Source organism: Sebastes fasciatus, chromosome 3 (genome assembly GCF_043250625.1).
Source record: "Sebastes fasciatus isolate fSebFas1 chromosome 3, fSebFas1.pri, whole genome shotgun sequence".
In the NCBI taxonomy this organism is placed as follows: Eukaryota; Metazoa; Chordata; class Actinopteri; order Perciformes; family Sebastidae; genus Sebastes; species Sebastes fasciatus.
In genome coordinates this window covers 26756683-26775691 of record NC_133797.1, presented here as the reverse complement: position 1 = coordinate 26775691, position 19009 = coordinate 26756683, and the positions used below count along the sequence as shown (strand labels likewise).

The following is a 19009-nucleotide window of genomic DNA, read 5'->3' as shown; positions in this document are numbered from 1 at the left end:
CCACTATCACATTCAAGAAAAATCACTGAAATGTATTATGATTAATCTTACCCCCCATTCATTTTATTTCCCAAGTTGCCACCAAGACACAGTTTAGGCAGAGAGATCTTTACTACAAGATAAATATGACTGTCTTATGGTGATACATATTTCCGACTAGCATTTAGTCACACAATAAGAAAGGAGATCATTGGAGTATTATCAAATCATATTTTTTATTTTTTGCTTTAAAAGGTAAATGCTTTCCAAGCATTAAATCAAGCAGGTTCAGAGTAAATGCAAAGTAATTTCAAAGCTACATGTCAGCAGTCCCACAATGTATCTGTAGTTGTATGATAATACATAAGAGTATTTCCCTGATGTGTTTTTTTCACATAAGAAAATAAAACATTCTCTAAAATACAGGCTGCAGTTATGCAAAACCAGAGAGGTAGAGACGCCCACGGTTGATGTGATGGTACAATTTCATAAAGACACATTCAATCACTGATGTCGTGTCGCAAATGAATTGTCTTTCACATATTGCAATTTTTTAAAATCAGACATACACCGAGCTCACACAACAAGTGCTGATTTGAGTTTGTTCATTAGCAATCAAAGTAGTGCAAATGGATTCCTTTTGTGTAGCAGCGAGATCCCTTATTATCACAACAAGTCGACTTTAGTGAAGAGCCTCCTTTGTTGTCTGTAGGCCCATTCAGGATGGGGGTGTCAGTGAACTCAACACTGCAAGACCCCGAGCTGCATGGAGCCTCCTCCAGCTCCAGGACAGTCACATTGTTGAGTGCAGCTGTGCTGAGGATGCTGGCAGGGACAAAAAGTGTCACCTGAGGGCCTCGACTTGGCCAGTACCGTCCCAAGTTGAAGCCGTTGATCCAAACTTGCCCCTGAAAAGAAAATCACAAAAGACTGATTAGTCGACTGTATTTGTATTTTAGGAGTATGTCTTTCATGAAATCACAAAACGCTTTAAAAGCTCCACAGAGATCATTTGATTGGGCCCATGCTAAGGAATATGTTGATAGGATAAACTCAAACTGAATGTATTTTATTAGTACTTTTATCAGTTTTTCCACATTTAGATTAGTGCTGCAGCTGAAGATTCATTTTTATTATTTATTCTTATTTGTTATTATTTGCAAAATAGGAGTATATCAGGCTGATATTTTCAGTTATGTTCCTTTGAGTTTTTCATCTAGTCAAACTCTTCAATATGTATACAACTGTCATTTATATGGTCTAAAACAGTGGTTCCCAACCTTTTTCCTCAAGGGACCCCTTTTCTATCATTGAGTAAACTGACAACCCCTGAATAAGTAACATATTTTATAAATATTTCATATTATATTCAATGCATAACAATAACGGTAAGGAACTACTGATAAACTGAACAATTAACACAAATAGTAAAAGCAATAACTTAGTTTTTAAACTATAACTAGTTTGTGTAAAACGAGCCTTTTGGACGAATTTTGAGCAGATTATTTCCTGTGATTATTGAATTAGAGATGAGTTTTCCTGTTACTTTCAGCGACATAGATTCATTTTTAACAATCATACATACTTAATAGGCTTTCTTTTTGACAAATTCTGTGTTTTCTTCTCCCTGATGTGCAGCTCTTTCAGTTATCAGCTCCTTGGTTGTTTTAACTGTGTACTTTTCTAATGCAGGACGAGGTTGTTTAGCAGAGAGGGGAGGCTCTATGTGAATACAACTTGTGTTCAGGTCTTCACTGTGCCCTTATCCTGTTATATCTTAAATAATAATCCAAACTTTAAAAATATCAATTTCATTTAGTCTTCTTCACATAAATAATTTAAATGCTGAGATATATGCCAACTGTATATTATTTGAAAATGTTGTCTTACACTCCTTAAATTCAAGACCCCTAGCGGGGGTCGGGACCCCCAGGTTGGGAACCAGTGGTCTAAAATACAGATTAGAAAAAACCTGACACATGAGATCACTTTATAGGGCTGTTGTTTGAGATATTTGTTGATCATATTTTTAAAAAGTTGATTAATCGTTTAGTCTGTAAAATGTCAAGAAATAGTGAAAAATGTCCTGACTTCAAGATGTTTGCAAATTGTTTGTTTTTTCCAACCATTCCAAAGAAAATGTACAAGATTATACAGCAGCGAAAAGCAAATCTCCATATTTGAGAAGCTGGAACCAGCACCTATTGTTACTTGATATATGACTTAAGAGCTGCTACGATTAATCGACAACTGTCAACTATTAAATTAATCACCAACTACTTTGATAATCGATTAATCAGTTTGAGTAATTTTTAAAGAAAAAAAGTCAAAATTCTCTGATTCCAGCTTCTTAAATGTGAGTATTTTCTGGTTTCTTTACTCCTCTATGAGAGTAAACTGAATATCTTTGAGTTGTGGACAAAACAAGACATTTGAGGACGTCATCTTGAGTTTTGGGAAACACCGATAGACATTTTTTCATAATTTTCTGACCTTTTATAAACCAAACAACTAATCGGTTTATCGAGAAAATAATCGCCAGATTAATCAACAATGAAAATAATCATTAGTTGCAGCCCAATATAAGTTAAACGATTGAACCATTATCAAAATGTAGGCGATTGATTTTCTTTCAATGGTCTTATCAACTAATTACCTAATTATTTCAAAACTAATTTAGAGTGCATATGACCCTGGGGTCATGAAAAATGTTACTACGAACAATCAGGTTTTCTCTAATGCTCCATTCAGACTGTGCTGATTTTCTTTAAAGGGCTTCAGTTTTAAATGTCCTGTATGGGAGACTTGCCTTCCTCCACTTGGGCAGCTTGATGTAGGTGTCCTGGGGGAGGTCTGGGATGCCGTCAGGAATGATGAAGCTTCCCTCGTAGAAGGCTGGAAGGGAGAGAGCAGCAGGCTTAGGCAGGTCTGTTGGTTTCGTTTCACCGAGAAGACCCTGACTGACCGCTTCATCGATGCTGAGGCTGAACATGGTCCAGCCGCTGAGCGTATCTTTCCCCAGAGTCAGATTGGACACCAGGCCCTGTGTAGTACGGACACCAGACAGGAAGAGCAGAGAAGTCACACGGACATCCCAGCTTGTTGGAAACTGTAAAGAAGTTTTACTTCACAAAAAATGTGATGTTCAAATATAAAATATGAGTTGGTTGCTGTTAAATCTAATCTTACTGTTTTTAGGCGTGTACAACCTGAAACTGAAATCAAGTAATTGTGGCACATATATATTAAAGCACATACGGTAACTTTAAAATGTAGCTGGGAATAAACCTTAAGGTCGTTAATATGTTTTCCGTAGTTGATTCGGCCCATATTCTCCACCAGTAAGTCCACCTGACTGCCAGCTTTCCCAGTCACGTTGACAGTTAGGGCTTTGTTCCTTTCAAGAATTCCCACAGCCACCTTGAGAAGAAATCAGCATGGTTATATCAGAAATAATCAGAGTCAGAGTTATATAGTAAATATATACTGTATATATATATATATATAGTCAGAATAATCAGAGTTTGCTACATTTTTAACTAGATTACATTTTTCTACACTAGCCTTGATACAAGACAATACAGCCACCAAAACAATACTTTTTTTCTATACCTGACTATGCAAAACACTAATCTTTTCCCATTTATACAAAAGAAACTAAATTTCTCAAATGTCCAATGTTGTCTAAATACATGCGACCGTACAAGAACTGCCTTCTAATCTAAATTTTGTAAAATAATGATGGTGCGACGGACATATTTCAGATGGTACCAATGAAGTATAACATCTGATAAGAAACAATCAGACTCACCCCGTCCACTGACACGTACGCTCTATCGTGGACGCCGTTGAGTGGAGATGACAGTGGAGTTGGTGTGCTGCATTCAACAGGCAGAGTGGTCCTGTAGAGCACGTAACCAAAGGCCTACAGGACAAACAGGAAAAAGGTAAACAAATCAACAGCTAAAAAAGTTAAAATCATATAAAAAAATATTGTTGGTGAGAAAAATGTTTTTCATTACATAAAACAGAAAAACATTAAAAGGATACCTGGTTCAGTTCAATGAAAGTCTGAGGATACATGCTTTTGACGGGGCCGGAGAAAGACAGTGTTTCTAAGGCATCTGATATCGTCTGGAGCTGTGTGAAGAACAGGGTTGCTTTTTAGTATTTATTCTTCATGTTTTAAATCATGTGACAAAAAGTAGGGATGCACCGATCCGACTTTTTCAGTCCAGATACTGATACCGATAGCTGGGCTTTGGGTGTCAACTGATACCGAGACAGATCCGTTAACACTGTTTAATCAATAAGCTGTATGCCTCCCTGTGTGGAAGTGAGAGGGATCCTTGTTTTATGTGTAAGGCAACATCGGGGGCTCGACTTTAACATTGCTTTCCTAACTTTGTAAAACAAAATGTGACCAATAAATACATAGATAAAATGTATTTAATTGTTCTTTATTACTGAAATAATAAATCGTACACCAACAACTTGGTAAAAAGAATCTTCAAAGGAATTACAATTCAAGTGTAAACATCTTCCATGCTGTAACAAATTAGTCAAAACTTAAACAGGAATTTAAATATCCAGTATATAATGTAGATAGTATATAAAACATAGAATATAGAATTGAATTGAATAGATCGGCCCCATTGTCACTGATACCCGATCCAGCTATTTGAGTCAGTATCGGCCCGTTATCTGATCCGGTATCGGTATCGGTGCATCCTTAACAAAAAGTCTTTCAATAGTGAGTTTATAGAAAACACAGTGTCCACTACCTACCTACCTTTCTCATCCCAACAGTCCCATATGCATACTTTGGAGTTGTGGGTGGTATTGGTCCCTGTGGTATCTTGTGGTGCTGTTGTGTGAAAAGATACATAAGTTCTTCCAGATGACAAATACTCTACTGTACATACTGTATGTTAAAAAATACAAATTTAATGGATGTTGCACATTAGTAATGCCCCTAAATGTTACACAAAACAGCTGAAGTGATATTTAAAGCCAAATCAGGCCTGCACTAATGTTCTTACCATTTTGATCACCTCTCGAATAGCTAAGTACTTCTCTGTGAGGTCTCCTGCTTCCGAAAGCGGGGCGTTGTAGTCGTAGCTCGTGGGCTGCGCGGCATATGGTTCGTTGGCACCTGAGATATCAAGAGGCAATCACAGGGTGAGTTTCTTGGTATGGTAATCATTTTGGCAACACAAAAGACCAAAGTGGCTTTGCTGTGAGTCACTTAAAATGATTGTCATCTCATCAAACAGGTCTGTGGAGGTGCACTCACCATTCCAGTATCCAAAATTTGTTCCTCCTATGAACATGTACCTATGAGGAAATAAATTAAACTGAAATGAATAATTTTAGAATAACTGTAAACTAAAAGATCAAGCCATGAGCTCCTTGCCTCTTAGTCATTCTCTTTCTTTAAAGGAACAGTATGTAACATTTCGGGGGATCTATAAGTAGAAATGGAATATAATATTCATAAATATGTTTTCATTAGTGTCTAATCACCTGAAACTAAGAATCGTTGTTATGCCACTAAATCCTACACACTGTCCCTTTAAGAAAATGTTTTTGGAGATGTACATTATGTAACTAGTAAACAGTTATTTTGTTGGCTGGAGAGTCACCACCATGATGACAACTTTTGTGCAACTTCATATGCCTTCAGTGTGTCTAAACCATCATGAAATCTGTTGACTCACAGGTTGACGTTTGCTCTCATGGCCAGCATCTCGTTGAGCGACTTGGCCACTATGGCAGACGACACGACAGAGTGACCTGACCCCCAGTGGTCCAGCCAGCCGGTGTAGAATTCAGAGTTCACCTGTTGATACGGGAGGAAACCCTCTGAGTGTCTGAGAGAAAATGCGGTGTGGTTTTAAAATCACAAACCTTGCCAAATAAATACTTGCCAAAGGTCCACGAGGTTCAGCGTGTCTCTGTGCATCAAAGGCAGCGGTTATATTTGCACCTAACAGGATCAAAACATAAAGATAAGATCACGTGTATTTGTGAGACTTCCTCATGACTGCTGACTAATCTAACACATGACATTGAGTCAATGTGGAGAAAAACAAGATTTAAATACTGTAAGTCATCATGTAACACCCAGTGGGCAACTCCCAGGTCTGAGAAGTGAAGCCAATGAGGAAGTACCTTAAACTTTCATACTTTCTAATAGCCAGCAGGGGGCGACGCCTCTGGTTGCTAAAAGAAGTCTGATTGTATAGAAGTCTATGAGAAAATGACCCTACTTCTCACTTGATTTATTACCTCAGTAAACATTGTAAACATGAGTTTATGATCTCAATCGCTAGTTTCAAGTTTTCTTCAATACAGCATGATGTTCATTTAGTAAATTATGGTCCCATTTAGAGTCAAATAGACCATAAAGCAGAGTGTGCTTTAGGGTGCGGCTACCTTGTGATAGACAGGTTGCTACCACGGCGTTGTCCGGTCTGGGAGTTGTCCATGTTTTCGTCTTACAACTTTAACCCTTTCACAGTGTGTTTTCAGTTCATGAAAGTTAATATTAACATTTTGGTCACCTAAAAATGTCTTTTGTTCTGTTGTGCTTAGCTCCTCCCTCTCCTGTCACCTCTGGTTGCAAAAAAACAAGATTGCGACAGCCAAAATGTCAAACTGGAGGCTTGAAAACGGCAGTCCATAAACCAACGAGTGACGTCACGGTGACTATGTCCACTTCGTACATACAGTCTATGGTAACAATCAATATTTGACACCTACCTGGCCCAAAGTCAACAGTGGCGTAGAGACCTTGTATTGAGCCACACTTGAGGTAGTTGAGCCCAGCTCCATCTGTGGTGAAGAGCACCACCTCCTCGCCCAGGTGAGACCGGAACAGCTTGGTCAGGTGGCGCATGTAGTTGTAGTCACAGGCGAAATAACTGCCATATTCATTCTCCACCTACCAAACACAGGCACAGCAGGAGGGGGGTGTTATTGTCCTTGTTGAATCGAGTACTGTAATGATACGTAATGCTCAACAACAGACACCAACCTGCAGAAATCAGTCCAGGACTCACCTGTACAGTGATGATAGGACCGCCGTTCTGGTAGAGAAAAGGCTTCATCATTGGCAGTAACTTCCCCATCCACTTATCTACTGCTGTGATGTAATCTGAAATACACAAATTATTATAGTGTTGTATGTACTGCAGCATGCGACCGTGACTACATGTCATCATTCATCCTGTTTTACTTCGATTCTCACCTGGATCTGAGGACCGCAGCACCATGTCTTTCTTGTTGAGGAGCCAAGCAGGCAGCCCACCCTGGTTGACAGATTAACGCAAACAATGGCAGCAGGGTTTTGGTGCGACTTCAATTAAAAAATAACCACATGAAGCTCAAGGTCAATTGAATTTTAAGTGACGCTGCACCACAAACCTATGTTTTGAGTATCAAACACCATCTGTACACTTAAGGTGGCTTTAAAAAGTTTACAGTTCTGTCCTTCATGAAGAACGATGACTGTGGTCGTCTTGAATTTATGTTTGTGCACTAGATGTCTGATAGTGCTGTGGCTAAATTTAAGGAAGTGATTACATCAGCATTAAATTCAACCCCATGTCTCAATATAACAGGACTCCAATGCAAACTTTAGTCCCACCCAAATTGATCATCTTGTAGATTGTGCTACAGGCTCACTGCGAGTCACACTTGATTCTGTTGCCCCTCTAAAAAAGAAGTTAATAAAACAAAGGAAGTCAGCTCCCAAGACCATTCAAAACTCAAAATGTGTACATTCACTAAAAACCCACACTTACCATGTCCCACTCTCCACACACGTAGGGTCCAGGTCGAAGGATGACCACTAAACCAATGTCTTGGGCCAGCTGAAGGAAATGTTCCACATCCCGGTCTCCACTAAAACTGTAACGGCCCGGAGACTCCTCGTGGTAGTTCCAGGGAATGTACCTTCAACGTGAATGAAGTGTCAGTATTATCCAAACACACACTCAGGTTTTATGGTTTTGCTTCATCATAGCTGCAACAAAGGATTATTTTCATTATTGATCAACCTGTCGCTTATTTTCTCAATTAAATAATGAGTCGTTTTGTTCTGTAAAATTTCAGAAAATTATGAAAAATGTCCACAACTTCTAAAAGCCCAAGGTGACATCTTTCCTTGTCCGACCAGCAGTCCAAAACCCACATATATTTAGTTTATAATCACAGAAGACTAAGAATCAGAAAATATTCACATTTGAGAAGCTGAGAATTATGGTGAAATAAATAATTGATTAAAGCTGCAGTGGGTAGAAATGGAGCAAATGTTGATTTGAAAAAAAGTTATTTTTATAAAACGGTCACTATATCCTGACAATAGTGCATGAGACAGGTAATCTGAAAAAGGTCATGTGTCTCTGTGTCCTCCGGTGCTCCTAATGGCATCTGCAAGATTTCACAGACCAGAGGAAAACAACCAATCAGAGCCGAGCTGGAGTCTGCCGTCTCTGGGCAGCTGTCAATCACTCGTGAACTCTGATCAAACGGTCAAACTAGGCAGCACTGATCAAATATGAATCACTATTCTGTTACTGTAATGCCTATTTCTCTCCTCAAATGTTTTCAGAAACACCTTGTAGTGTACTGTTTAGCTGTAAAATGAAAAAGTGTGCTCCGGCTGGTGGGCGGTGCTTGGTATTTCCTCAACTGATCTCAACATGGCTGCCAGGTCACAAACTTTCTCATTCTACAGCTAAATTCAGATTCATATTTGATCAGTGCTGCCTAGTTTGACCGTTTGATTGGAGTTTGCGAGTGATTGACAGCTGCCTCCGTTGAATGAACAGCCAATAGAAACTCTCTGAAATGACCTGTGATTGGCCAAAGTCTCTCGTCACGGGCTAGATTTTTTTAAAACCTGAAAACAGAGCCATGAGGAGGTGCAGAAGTCTAGTTTTCTCTCAGAGCACTTGAATTACAATATGCTGAAAGGTTATTATGGAATTTTTACCCTAAAACTTTCTGCCTACTGCAGGTTTAATCGACAATCAAAATTGTTGCAGATTAATTTTCTGTTGCTTATTTCTAAACATCACTACACTGCAGCACACGTGACTGCTGATCTGGAGAGGCAACAACAATGAACAGGTTTATATCCGGTAACAAATCCTCTAAACCAAGTTTAAAACTCTGCTCCTTAATTTTTGTATTGAAGCCAGTCGAAACATGGCACAGACGCAACAATAATACATTTTTATTTCAACTGCCTGCGATTGAAACATCAAACCAAAATCAGAGTAAAGCACAAAGAGAGCGAGACCCGAGGTAGACCTACGTCTGGATGGCATTCAGTCCTGCCATGTACATCTTGAGCAGTCGATCCTTCCAGTAGACTCTGGGGATCCGGCTGTAATGGATGCTTCCTGATATGTAACGAAACTCTTCCCCATCTTTCCGAAAGCAGTCCTTCTTGTAATCCACGCTGAATGAACGAGGTGCCCCGAGCTGCAGGTCAACAACTTGATAATTTAACTCACAACTCATCATCATAAATCAGTTTATATTGTGTTCCATTATGAGGTTAAAGTTTAATGTCTTTATGGTGCAGGGCTGACATGTCAGCTGACTTTAGAGATGTGTCATTCAGACATGACTGTCTGAATTTTCAGATTTTCTGACAGATTTTCATGTATTAGACCAAATATATATTACAGGTATAGGCTGCACGTATTGAAGAATTTTACTTCTAGATGAAAACAAGCATGTATTTGTTTTACTGAGCTGACAACTGAAAATATGAGCCTGATTTATATGAGGTGGGGGAAAGAAAGAATAATGAACTGATAAAAATGGAGGTGATGATAAATGCATGTAAAGTGAAAAATTAAGCCGTAAAAATGGATGTGAAACAAAAAACAGAGTGATAAATTATCATGTGATTTGATTATTTTAAAGCCAATTTGACTAAAACAGTTGTGATACGATGAAAACAGAGCCATATTTCATCATTTTCACCATCTTACATTCGTCATTCACTACACCCAACTGACATTTAACATTTACAAGACGCAATTTTTGTTACTTCTGCCCAAAATAAGTATTTTCATTATTTCCATTTTCTTCTATTATGTTTTGTTACTTCCACCCTTGAGGCTACTTGATATGATATGATATGATGATAAATGTCAATGTTGTGTTGTTAATGATGAATGCAAGATGGTGAAAATTATGAAACATGGCTCTGTTTTCATCATATCACGATATTTAAATTAATCAAATCACTTGATAATTTATCAATCCATTTTTCATTTCACATTCATTTTTACGGCTTCGTTTTTCAAATCACCTGCATTTTTATTAATTATTTTTTGTTACTTCCACCCTTCATAGATTTAACCCAAATTTATTGATGTTAACATGCCTTTAGTATAGGGCTGGGCGATACTCAAATATCACGATATTTTTGATCCAATACCTCTATCCATATTGTGATGATATTGTAGGGTTGACTATTGGTGCTTTCACAAAATATTTGCACAATGAGATTTTTGATAAATAATCATCAGTAATGTGGATATAATGACTAAGTGGGTAGAACAGTCTGGTAAATTCAGAACATGACATAACTTTACAGTAATGCAGCCTTTAAAACCAGGAAAAGACAACACTTCTGTTATATTATGATATCCAAAATCAAAGACGATATCTAGCCTCATATCACGGTATTGATATAATATCGATATATTGCCCAGCACCACTGTAGCACTATTAATAATAGTATTATTATGTTGCGTTTGTCTGTCTGTGTATTTAAAGGAAATGGCAATCAATTCACTTTTGTTTTGAAGTTCGCTGGCTTTTATAAACGCGGATATAATCATCTGTTTTTATTGGATTGAAGGTGCATGTATTTTAAAAACCTTTAAAAACTCAGAGATACTCACTGAATGTCCAAACAGCAGCAGAAGCAGCAGCAGCATGTTTCCAACCCTGAGCAGAGACATGATGAGTTCTCACACGAGGCTTTCTGTCCGGTTAAAGTAGGTACAATTAAATAAATGCAGCTTTATTCATGCAGTATTATTAACAGGAACACACTCAGCTACTGTTCTCACTTCCCTGAGTACACTGGGATGTTTTGAATGAGTGTGGCAGCATGAGTTGCGGAAGTCAAATCATGTGACGTTGTATTGTTGTGGTGTAAAAACGCGTTTCAGTCACTAGGTGGGAGTGTCGAGCTTTTTATTTATGAGTGAGGGCATCAGCTTTAGCAGAATATGGAACAGATGAACATGCAAAAAAACACACTTTAAATTAAAACACACAACGTTAAAAAATAACAAAAAGCCTACAAATCTGGTATGAATAAATAAATAAATAAATAAATAAATAAATAAACAAACAGAAGCAGCAGGAAAGATGGATCAGAGAGAGAGAGAGAAATGGTTTAAAATTTCAAGGAAAAGAGGAGGAAAAGTTCTGGTAAGATTGTCTCATTGGCTACACAATCACATGTTTTAAGGGGAAATATGCAGAGGGGAACAAAATATATAAAAATGACAACTTCATGAATAGATTTGCAGGTAACACTTTTTAATAACCATCATTGATAAATTAAACTTTAGTTAATAGTTATTTTACCTTTAACAAACAACAAAATGATAATTAACTAGAATGGCACTCGGAGAGCGCAGACCTTCGCCAAGGTGCGTGACTTTAAAAACAGATCACAGTTCACAGCTGGCGGTACCGTGACATGGTTGGCTTGTTATTAACATAATAAAATGAAAATAACAAATAATAAAAATAACAAATAGCCTACAAATCTGGTATGAATAAATAAATGAATAGATTAATGAATAAATAAATAAATAAACAAACAGTAGCAGCAGGAAAGATGGATCAGAGAGAGAAATGGTTTAACATTTCAAGGAAAAGAGGAGGAAAAGTTCTGGTAAGATTGTTTCATCGGCTACACAATCACATGTTTTAAGGGGAAATATGCAGATGGGAACATGTGTAATATATAAAAATGACAACTTCATGAATAGATCTGCAGGCAACACTTAATTAGTAAACATTATTAATTATCATTTTGTTTTTGTTAACAGTAAAATAACTATTAACTGAAGTTTAATTTATTAATAATGGTTATTATAATTAGTAATGTTTTAAGTTATTGCAACGATGTGATTGGCTCATGGAGAGCGTGGTAGAGTCTGTTTGGTTATCTAAGAGTGAACCACCCACAGTCAGCTGATAGAGTAGGAGCCATTAGAGAGAGAGACAGAAAGGTTGTGAATGAGAGAGAGTAGGTGTAGCGGAGTTAATGATTACACTTGCCATTACTAACTCTGTCTTAATATGTTTAAATGTATGTACTTTGAATTTAATGTATTATTTGTCATCTGTTTCAATATCATGTTATTTACTTTATTATCTACTTTATTATTTAATTATTATTATTAATTTGATATATTATCTACTTTATTATTTAATTATTATTATTCATTTTATATATTATTTACTTTATTATTTAATTATTATTATTCATTTTATATATTATTTACTCGGATATCTGATTATAATGGAGGTTGCCATGGAGACTGTTGTGTGTACGTAGCATGACCGCCCTCTACTGCGTCCCTGCAGACTTGACAGGTGCGTCCCTGCAGACTTGACAGGTGCGTCCCTGCAGACTTGACAGGTGCGCCCTGCATCTCGTCAACAGTCTGCATGTGCCATCTCCGTGGTAGGTTGACTTTCAATTAGCTCTGTAAATATAGAGATCATAAGCCTTATTTTCATGGGTAAAAGTGTGTTTTCTGTAAATTGTATGTCGAGCTAAGCTTACAAAGTACTAGAGAAAATGCTGAATGTTGATATTAGTTGCCTCTTTGATTGTGTGGAGCACTTTGTTGAACACGCCACGTTGTCGGTGACTTTGCTGGCTTAGTTAAAGCTAGCTGGCTAATCAACAGCAACTTCAACTGATTTCATTTTGTTTTAGCATCTTTGAGAAGCTTTGTCGCTGTGAGACTGACTGTGGGAGATCTAACATCATCTCTGTATTACCAGAATAAATGGCGAGTTGGAGCCAAAAGTGACGGTGTGTGAACATCATTAATAACACAACGCAAGAGAGAGTACACAACTGCTACATAGGCTCTTTGGAGATGAACTGCTCCTCGCCTGGAAAGTAGACGAGATCAGGCGGCAGCAGCAGGGGGTGGTGCAGGTTGCAGCAGCAGGGGGTGGTGCAGGTTGCAGCAGCAGGGGGTGGTGACTAAAAGCTGCAGTCAAGTCAGACAGTTTCCAGACGTTTCCAGCAGCCTTCCTGTTAGATCCGATCTGTAGGCCACTTGTAGTTTTCAGACCACGTTGGGATTTATTTATATTTGTTTGTAAATCTATGTGTAAATGTGCGTGTTTCTGGCATTGGTTTCTATCCTTTATTATTTTTATGTCCACCTTGTAAAGCACTTTGTAATGAGCACACGTTCTGATAAGTGTTATATATAGATGTAGGGACCTCACGAGACAAAGAGCCTTGGCCTACATGGGAAACCAGAAGCCTGATCACAGCAGGGGTCCCAACTGCCGGCTCCGAGAGTCTCTCACCTACATGCGAGATTTCATGTTGAATCCAAAACAAGGACTCCCATTGGATGAGGCTAACAGGAAATGTGGGGCCTTTTCCGGGGAAACGCCCACTATCTCAAGAGATAAAAGCACGCTACCTGAGTAGCTCGCCCTCTTCTCCCCTCTTCTCCCCTTTCCTTTTTCCACTGCAAACCCAACACGCTACCCAACGCTTCAGCGTTCACCTAAGACCGAGCCACATTTTCTGACCTCGCTGGACGAGTTAAGATAATGTTGTGTCCATCAGACTTTGATCCACATCCCTGCAGAAGGAAGACTACAGCCCGGCTTCACCAAGGAAGCCGAGGACAACCGCTCTTCATCAAAGGAAACGAGCGCACCGCCTTTCCTTCATTTCTGGCTGCTTTCCCCTCCGCTGCCACCCGGAGGTCCAGCCTGCCGTTCAGCAGCTGACGAGCTCCATAACGCCCGTTATTGTCCGAGCCAGCGCGACGCCGCCGGACCAATTAACGAAGATCCACACCACTATCGCTCCGAAGAAGCGATTCCAGTAAGAGGCTTGTGTCTGGGCAGAGACTAGTGAGATTGTATATTCCAATAAGTTAATAACTATTGTTGATTTATACTGAACGTACGGACCGCCGAGTCCGTCTGTTTGCTTTGTTTATTTAACTTGCTTTGCTTTGCTTTGCTTTGCTTGTTTATGTTGCTTTGTTTACTATTGCTGACTGTCTGATTACTGTGTGCTCCTTGTGTTAGCTCCTGCTAAACGTGAAGATCTGTAGCTGTAGTTTATTATTAAAAGACCAGTGCACGGCTGACTAACGTGAGTTTGCCTGCCGAGCATCTGAGTGATAATAACCCAGCTAGTACATCTCTCGTGCGGCAGTTAGGATTCCTGCTGCTGCGGTGTTTACTGTTTTGACTGTGATACTGTTTCAAGGCGCTCCGCCTTTCTTTCCCTCCACTTCTACCACATACAAACAAACACTTTGCCGACACGCGGGACTTAAACCTCCCGTTCATACCAGTCGGTAATTTCCGTGGCGCTACCGCCACCAGAGCAACTCCTCCCTCGTGACGGTGACGCCCTCGGGGTTTCCCTTGCTCCTCCCACACACGCACACACGTAGATACGCCTCCTCACGTTCTTACCTTACTGATCACGCGGGACTTTCACATCCGTTTGGGCGTGATCTGTAACGTTCGAGCAACCCCTCCCTCGCGTGACGTCACCACGTCCACCGCGGGTGTCCTTTGCTCCTCCCTACACCACACACACACATAGACACGCCTCCTCACATAGGCTCACCTCATTACCTTACAGGTCACGTGGGAGTCACACCCCGTTTGTGCGTGATCTGTACGTTCGAGCAAACCCCCCCCCCCTCGCGTGACGCCACTTAGGGTGTCCTTTGCTCCTCCCACACCACACATATACACATTTGCATTCACACACACATCTCTCTCTCTTACACCCACATCTCTCTCTCTCCCCCACACACCTTTCCTTTTGCCTTTGTGTTTTGTTTAATTCTAGTTTAGTGCTTAGAGCTGCATTGTAGAATGTCCGTTTGTTTATTAAAAGTGTTGTTAATTAGTAATTACTGCTGTAATAACTGTTGATTTAGATTAATGTTGTTAGAGTGTTTATTGTTGATTAAGATCACTGTATTTAAATAAATGGTCTTATTTTAAATAGCAGTTGTCTGTGTTTATTGTGCATTCATATTGTAATAACGGCTGGTTATGAGAGTCAGTGCTCGGATTCACCCTTCACCGTTCATCTCCTAAGTGTAAAGTAGTGCTTAAATACTGGCATTTGGAGTGAACAATCCCCTTATGAGACTGGATTAACGTTTTGGTTATTGGTCCCTGATTCCAGGGTGGTGCCCCGTTCATTATTAATGTTGATTAATAATTCTTATTAATAATAATAATTCTATGAATATTATTTATTAAATTAGCTAATAACCAAACCTGTTCCATTTGTAAATCCCCTACATAGATAACCTTCATTATTATAACAATTATTATTATCAACCTGTTTGTTAACAGATGAAACCTTCATTGCACACAACATGAGACTAATACAATAAAATAGCGTTAAAAGGACTGTTTGTAAGAATCAGAAATTGGTTGTAACAGCGACACCTGTGGTCGTTAAGTCAACGAAAGTCAGCGTCCTGTTGCTTGCGCTCGCCCGTGTGCACGCGCTACCTGAATGTGAGCGAGCATCCGTCAAAACAGTGAGGCGACACACATCAGCTAAAACCACAATATCACTCTATATTTCACCTGCTTGGCAGTAATGTTATAGCTGACCAGACGAAGGTCTCTCCATGAATCAATGATCCTAGTGTTGGCTTTTCCTGCCTCACAAGACACGGGAAACCTCTGTTGGTCTGGAGGAGCTGCAGCATTTATTTCTGCACAAACGTCCACTGTACATTCACTACATATTCTCAGAGCTAAACTAACTCTTCTGCCGTGTGTAGTGTGCGCGCATGCACGTGAGGTGTAGCGAGATAGCGAGTGAGAACGAGCGCGGTGTGTGAGTGAAGGCAAGCAGGCAGAGGAGGAGTACAGCAGAGACTCCGGCCCTGGAGACCAAGACTACGGTCTCCACCTCGTCCTCCGACAGCGGCCAACACTGTTTTGCAAGACGGGCTTCACTAGATATAACTTTGCGGTTTTGGTGCTTCCGTGTAGTTTGTGTTGGAGTCTTGTCTGAACAGCGTAGCCACACGTGAGCGCGCATGGGACACCGACTGATGATTTATACGTGTAAGAAGTTACAAACAGTCCCTTTAATGGACGCATTTGGCAGCGCACGTGGAAACTGGAAAAGGACCATGTTCTGGTCGCTGCTGCTGGTCGTCTGATGCTCTCTGAGCTGTAATACTGTTTTTATGTTAATACATAATGTACTTCTATTCTTGACTTATGGGACAAACTGTTTAAAAGGACACTGTTAGTTTAACATAGAAGGCATTCAGGCCTAATCACTGGTATTCTGATTTTAAAGAAATAGAACCTGACACAATTGTTTTGGTCTCTCTTGTGTTAATTTACGATAATTACTTATCCAAATTCTATTCTTCAAATTATATTCAGAAATTCTCTGAAAGCCTGCACTATACTTTTCTCCCTCTTCATCTGATCTCCTGTGACTTCCTTTCTTGTAGTCTCGGGAGCCTCTGGCACTGCATGACCAGAAAGCAGAAGTATCCCCAAGGATCTCGGACGAGGACTTAATCGACCTCTGTGAGCCGTCGTTGACCCGGCCCACCAAAAGGACCAAAGCCGGCAAGCCCAAAACCGTTGCTGTTGACATCTGCAGCGTAGTGGAGTATCCTTACCATTTCTGTGCTAAGTAGTCAACAATTATCCCTATTATTGTTCAATGTTTCTCAGGAACTTGTTTGATCAACTGTGTGAAAACAACAAATGTTCTGTTCACATAACTGAGATATTCAGTATCACCAGTTACAGGTAAGTTAATAACATTGAACAGATTCAGGTAGGATGATCAATTATGTGCTGCCAGATTGTGCAACAGTCAGTTCGGCTAATCATATCCACCCAGGCTGCCCCACCACATCCTGCAGTCTGAGAGACATGTAAAAGTTTTCTCTTTTACATGGTATATTTGTTTCGTTTTTCATGAGAGAATTCCTTAGTCTGGTTATTGTTGTCAGCTGAAAGTCACAACCAACACATTTAAAAAAAAAAAAAAAGGTTTATTGGCTTTTGCAGGGGCTGATTGTGTGTTTTAAAGGGTTAACCCGCGTTGACCGACTCGGCTTCGCGACCCAGGTCGAGAGGTGGGTCAGACCAGGGTTGATTTCAATGTGAACGGCACGGACCAGGGTAGCTAACCACCGGGGCAGGACAAATGGAGGCGCACAGTCCGTGACGTAACTGTCACAGGTCACCGTAAACAAACGGTGCCATGGCAGCAGGATTGTTTTCAGATACATTGGAGGTGAACGACGGGCAATTTGAACAACATGGATATGTGGCGAGACTTTGAGGTGCGGGGCTCCTGGTCGTCAGCGGTGAGGAATAAATTAATTTAGCGACGGGGACGATGAGGGACAACTAGTGTATACGAACATAACAAGGCTGCTGAATGAGAGAGGCATCTGCCGGCAGTACAACGAAACAGAAACACACCGCCGACCACCTCACGATACCGCCAGCTGTGAGCGCATCTGTCTTTAAAGCATGTTTGCACATTTTCTATCGTAACATTACCTTTTTTAACTTTTTCCAAATAAACCTGCAAAAAGATCCATCTGTCGCCTGTTCTATCTGTTATAAAGTAACAAACCCAGTCCTAGTCCCGAGCAATTAACAAACTTCATGAAATAGGTATAAACTCATTTTATTACATTTGGACAGGCTCTTACATTATCCAACAGCTGCCACAGGCCCAGCTGAAAAACTTTAGTAGGTCTACTATATGAAGCAAATCTCTGCTGGGATGGTGGACTGAGGGAAATATACATTTCAGTCTTCAGAAGTTTCTGTAATCCTTTTGTAAGTAAGTTTTGTATATTATCCTATTAGATAGCACAATGTAGTCTGATATATAAATAAATAAATAAATAAATGGGTACTGTAGAAAGACAGGAAAAAGGTTTCATTCAATCTTTTCAAAAAAGGTTCATGAGTTTTGAGTGATAGAGACTGTAAATTTGTATGTTGTCTGTATGATTTTGCATAAATTACAGCTCCATGTAACATATAACTAAAATATATTTTACAAAGTAAAAATGCTGTATGTACTATATTTACACCATACACCATGCATCTTTCTGTGACATTTTATGTTTTTGCACACATTGATGATGCCACTTTCATCTCCTCTCTCTGTAGTCCTCCAGACCTGGTAAAGCCTGGTAAAGTTTATATAGAGTGTGAAGTGCTACAAGAGTAAAAGTGAAGACTGTGGCCACAGCAAATGTTATGGGATGTCACATCTGACAATGTGAGATGTGGATGGACAGTACCAGGGACACAGGATTTTGTACTAAAAAGGCTGCGACTTTGGAAGATGGTTTAAAATTTCAAGGAAAAGAGGAAGAAATGTTCTGGTAAGATTGTCTAATGGCTACACAATCACATGTTTTAAGGGGAAATATGCAGATGGAAATGTGTAGGACACAAAATATATAAAAGTTATAACTTCATGAATAGATTTGCAGGTAACACTTTATAATAACCATCATTCATAAATTAAACTTTAGTTAATAGTTATTTTACTTTTAACAAACAACAAAATGATAATTAACTAGAATGGCACTCGGAGAGCGCAGACCTCCGCCAAGGTGCGTGACTTCAAAAACAGGTCACAGCTCACAGCTGGCGGTACCGTGAGGTGGTCGGCTTGTTACTGACACGGTGTGTTTCCGTATAACATATCGTCGGA

General features: G+C 39.6%; 1 protein-coding gene across 1 annotated transcript; it reads right to left on the bottom strand.

The window, feature by feature from the left end:
* Nucleotides 1–34: 34 nt before the first annotated feature.
* Nucleotides 35–11121, bottom strand: glb1 (galactosidase, beta 1). The gene is made up of 16 exons (XM_074629921.1): nucleotides 10914–11121; nucleotides 9305–9474; nucleotides 7788–7938; nucleotides 7232–7292; nucleotides 7044–7138; nucleotides 6745–6925; nucleotides 5910–5968; nucleotides 5700–5821; nucleotides 5276–5316; nucleotides 5022–5134; nucleotides 4772–4846; nucleotides 4030–4119; nucleotides 3791–3904; nucleotides 3268–3399; nucleotides 2789–3022; nucleotides 35–887 (listed from the first exon to the last, which is right to left on the bottom strand). The coding sequence occupies exons 1-16, from the start codon at nucleotides 10971–10973 to the stop codon at nucleotides 588–590; spliced, it is 1998 nt and encodes a 665-aa protein (XP_074486022.1). The 5' UTR covers nucleotides 10974–11121; the 3' UTR covers nucleotides 35–587.
* Nucleotides 11122–19009: the final 7888 nt, after the last annotated feature.

Excerpts from the sequence above, each read along its gene's own strand:
- glb1 (XM_074629921.1), bottom strand. The coding sequence starts at position 10,973 with ATGTCTCTGCTCAGGGTTGGAAACATGCTGCTGCTGCTTCTGCTGCTG. Across the intron at positions 3,400-3,790 it reads CGTACGTGTCAGTGGACGGG|GTGGCTGTGGGAATTCTTGA; the intron begins GTGAGTCTGATT and ends TTTCTTCTCAAG. Across the intron at positions 888-2,788 it reads AGCTGCCCAAGTGGAGGAAG|GGGCAAGTTTGGATCAACGG; the intron begins GCAAGTCTCCCA and ends TTTTCTTTTCAG.